At 35.3% G+C, this 4,773-nt stretch overlaps 1 protein-coding gene across 1 annotated transcript in view; it reads right to left on the bottom strand.

The window, feature by feature from the left end:
* Positions 1-4,773, bottom strand: part of CCDC191 (coiled-coil domain containing 191) — an 84,869-nt gene that overhangs the window by 31,355 nt on the left and 48,741 nt on the right. Inside the window, exon 9 of the mRNA XM_011377199.2 lies at positions 2,477-2,726. Within this exon, the coding sequence (XP_011375501.2) occupies positions 2,477-2,726 (250 nt within the window). The remainder of the gene's footprint in view (positions 1-2,476; positions 2,727-4,773) is intronic.

Raw genomic sequence — 4,773 nt, 5'->3', positions numbered from 1 at the left:
CAGTAATGATACCTTATTAACCCAGCAGGACTAAAAGCCTTCAGTACAGCAACAAGATTTCTTTTGGATCATGGTAACTTTTTAAGGTGAAAATATGAAAATGAAAGAAAAGCTTACTGGTACAGGTTGTACTTAATAGAACAGAACTGAACAGTCTGGCTTAAGTAGAGAAAATTACCTATTAGCTAAATAATAATTCTGAAAAATTTCAAGGTATAATATATGTTTGTGGTACATGAGTTTGAATGATTGTATAATTAATAAGCATCTAACTAGAGATTTTATATTTTCATTTGTTCATGTTACACTCTAAACTCTGGAAAAGATGATAGTTTATACAGTAACCTACAGTCTATTATAGCCCTTTATTTTCATTTGCTCTATTTTTTATAATATTATCCTTTCTTGATAAATTCTTTTGTTCTTGATTTTAGAGATATGGAGATCTTTTTTCTTGAGTCTAAATTATGCATACATATTGAGTAATTTTTCTGTTTTATGCAGGTAAAAACAATACTTTCTGTTGACTTTTTTTAAATTTAAAGATAATAACAGTGGAAATTTGTAGGGTAAAATGTCCTACACAGCTATTTCCTATGGTAGAAGATTTTCCTGGGTCTCAATCGAAACAAAATTATATAACTGACATAAAAGTAGATAAATTGCCTAAGGGAAGGGACCAAGATGTTACATAAGTCCCAATAAGCATCCTCATGATGCCCCTTTTCTGAGAGACTAAGCTTAAATTAAGACCAGCCTCCTTGTTATCAGTAATCAGGATAAAGAACAAGCCTGGGGACCCAAGCCTGTGGTGCCCAAACTAATTTCACAGATCTGAGTTGAGTACTGAACAGTGTTATGTAGAGGATGGAGGGGGCCTGGGGTGCAGGCGACGGGGCAGAGAACCTTCTCTGGAAGGCTTTTCAAACACAAGTGCAATTATGAAAGAAAAAACTGATAGCACTGACTTTGCAAAAACTTAATATGTATAGTACCAAAACCATCAATAAACCAAAAAGACAAATTACAAAATGAAAAAAAAATTATAAAATATAAAATAGTAAAAGCATCAGTGTCTTAAAAATATAAAGAGCTCCTATAAATAACAGGATACATAATCAAGAAGAAAATGGAAAAAAGGCATAAAGAGACAAGTCACTATGCATCTTTCTATATCCATTCTCACATACTACATATATATGCAAATGACTAATATAAAAAATGTTTAACCTCACTAGTAATCCAAAAAAAAAAAGAAAAAAGAAAAAAAAGGAAATGTTGAAGCAAAAATAAGATGAAAATATTTTACCTGTTAACTTGGCAAAAATGAAAAATATGTTATCAGGCAGGAAAACACACTTGTTTGGTGCAATATCACTGGAAGGGCAATTTGGTAATAGCCTTTACAATGTGCATTCTATTTTTAGGTATTTATCCAAAATAAAACATTATGGATGTGTGCAAAGATTTACCCACAAAGATGCTGACTGAAGCTTTGTTTGCAATAGTGGCAAACTAGAAACAATTTAAATATCCAGCAATAGAGAAGGAGATAAACTGATTCTAGCTTATGGTTCACAATAGAATATCATGCAGCCATTATAACATGATGACACAGCATGGTAGTCCTTAATCAGGGGGTATTCATCAGGTTCACCTGCAGAACTTTAAAAAAATACAGGTACCCCACTCACTTGAAATGCATAGTGATCTGATTCTGTAGGATATTCTCAGTTGAGAACTACTGTTGAAGAAGTAGATTTACTGACAAAAAATCCTCATACAGTGAAGATAAAAAAGAAACTTTTTAGAAAATAGAATAATTATATTATTATTAAGAAAGAAAACATATGGCCTTCCTTTCTCTGTGTTAAGGCAGACTAATGTCCTCAATGACTCAAAGAAAAATTTAAAGCTAAATATTAAAGAGAAGAATGTATACATGCCTGAATAGAGAATAGACTAGATGGCTATACCTCAATATGTGATGGTTATCTCTAGATGACAGAATTACTATTTTACTTTTTTCTCTGTCATTTTATCATACCAAATTGCTACAATTAATATATATGATTTTTCTCACTAGAAAAATAAAAACTTAAACATTTCCTTCTTATAAGTCACAAGCATATTTAGAAATGTCTGATGATCAAATAAGAGTTCAAGAGTTGTAAACAATGCTTTATATATCTGTTCCTGAGGGAGTCTTTCTCTTAGTAGTTTTAAATTCCCTCACTTATGTCCCTACTAAGTTTCAGCTACATCAAAGTTTACGTGATTATAAAAAGAAGATTCGGTTCAGGAAAATAAACATTGACTGAAAGATAAACTTTGTGCATTGTAGCAGCTTCCACCTTTTAGATAGCCTAGGCAAGGCAATCTGACAAGGGCTAACATACTCTAAGCTATCCAAGTGCAGAGCTCAAATGCAAGTGGTTAATAAGTAGGAAGACCAAGCAAAGAAAACACAATGTACCTCTCCATTTCTTATAGGTGGATCCACCATAGCTGTTGCCTCCTCAAGTAGATTGACACCTGATGATCTGTTTGCACGGAGTCTGCCTAGTGATGCTGCCTTCAAAAACTCATTCATTTTCCTCCGTGTTTCCTCCTTTGTTAGAGCCAGCTCTCTCTTTAGGATGTCTGCACGATAACAATGCTGCCATTCTGTAAAGTGATGCCGGAGAACTTGTTTCCGGTTATACTCAGCGGCCAGTTGTTGTTTTCTAAGCAAAAAAAAATTTCCATTAAAAAACGTATCAATTCAGTAAACTCTGACATTACTTATAGTAATATTTTTTTTTTTTTGAAAATGTTTCCTTGGGCAAGGGGAACAAGAAAAAATAAACAAATGGGATTATATTAAACTAAAAAAGATTTTGCTCAGCAAAGGAAACAATCAACAAAACAAAAAGACAACCTACTGAATGGGAGGAGATATTTGCCAATGATATCTGAAAAGGGGTTAAAATCTAAAATATATAAGGAATTCATACAACTTAACACCAAAAAGACAAACAATCCAAAAAAACGAATGGACAGGGGACCTGAACAGACATGAAAAGATGCTCGATGTCACTAATTATCAGAGAAATGCAAACTGCAAATTCAAACCACAATGAGGTATCACCTCACATTTGTCAGAATGGCTATCATCAATAAATCAACAAACAAGTATTGCCGAGGATGTGGAGAAAAGGGAACCTTGGTGCACTGTTGGTGGGATTGTAAATTGGTGCAGCCACTATGGAAAACAGTATGGAGGTTCCGCAATAAATTAAAAATTGAACTACTATATGACCCAGCAATCCTACTTATGGGTATTTATCCAAAAAAATTCAAAACACTAATTCAAAAAGACATATGCATCCATATATTCATTGCAGCATTATTTACAATAGCCCAGATATGGAAGCAACCTAAGTGTCCATCGATAGATGATTAGATTAAGAAGATGTGATACATATATAAAAGGGAATATTACTCAGCCATAAGCAAGAGAGAAATCCTACCATTTGTGACAACATGGATGGTCCTAGCAGATATTATGTTAATGAATTAAGTCAGACATAGAAGGGCAAATACTAGATCTTTGGAAACATGGAGGAGTGAGAAATATCCTCAGATCTCTCCCCTTGAAATAACAATAAGCTAAACATCTAAAACTCAACAAAAAACATCCAAACTGCACACCAGCATGTGTAAGCATGAGATCAGTGTATAAGAGCTCTCACAGGTCAGAACCCCAGGTGTCGGGAGAAATAAAGAAGCTGCCTCTTGCAGCCACTGGAGCTACCTGCAGGAGGAGGGGGAGAGGAGAAGGAGTGGCGAGTTCCCTGACCAGCCCTGCCTAGGAAAGCTGTGAACTCCCTGTGGCCAGCAGCAAGGCCCAGTCCTCAGGGCAGAAGGCAGAGAAGCAAGGACGGCAGAAAAACAACAGTTGATTTTTACCGGCCGTGGTTGCAAAACTGAGGCTGAACCATGGCCTCCAACCCCCAACCCAAAGGGCCCCTTACCCCATACTCTCTGAGACTAAACACTGCAAAGCCCCAGGAGAATCCGAGCAAACGCTACTGAAACTGTCGCTAACACTGACAGGGACTGAAACTGAGGGTAGCGAGCGTGATTAAATATCTATAAGAAAATAAAAAGACATTTTTAAGGCTTTATATAAAGCAGGGATCCAAGAGGCTTAGACCTCACCTATTGGAAACCAAAAGAAACGTGCCTTCTTTGCAGCAAGCTAAAGAGAGATCTTTATATAATAAATCTTCTTTCTGGAAAAAAGTAGAATACATTACCATTAATGCCTAGGCGGAGAAAGAGTCCATTAAACACCATGAACAACCAAGGTGACAAGGCATCTCAGAAAGAAAGAAAAAAATCTTCAGAAAATAAGCTTACAGACATAGAAATATGCAACTTAAATGACAGAGAATTCAGGATGGTACTTCTGAAAAAACTCAGTGAGTTCTGAAACGAGTCATATCAACAATTTCAGGAATTGAAAAACCACCTACATGAGCAGAGCAAGGAGAATGAAACCCTCAACAAGAACAGAATAGATCTGGAGATAAAAAAAAAACACACTGCAAGAGCTGAAAAATAAAATTAAAGCTTGGGAAATACAGTCGACCAAATGGAGGAAAGGATCAGTGATGTAGAAGACAGAAATCTAGAAATAAATCAGAAGGAAGAAGAGAGAAATCAAAGAATAAAAAATAATGAAAGAGAAGTTCAAAAACTAGCTGATACCATCAGGAGAGAAAACAT

The sequence above is a fragment of the Pteropus vampyrus genome, unplaced genomic scaffold, assembly GCF_000151845.1.
Source record: "Pteropus vampyrus isolate Shadow unplaced genomic scaffold, Pvam_2.0 Scaffold1, whole genome shotgun sequence".
NCBI lineage: Eukaryota > Metazoa > Chordata > Mammalia > Chiroptera > Pteropodidae > Pteropus > Pteropus vampyrus.
Note: the sequence above shows the minus strand (reverse complement) of the source record. Positions and strands in the feature narration are given on the sequence as shown.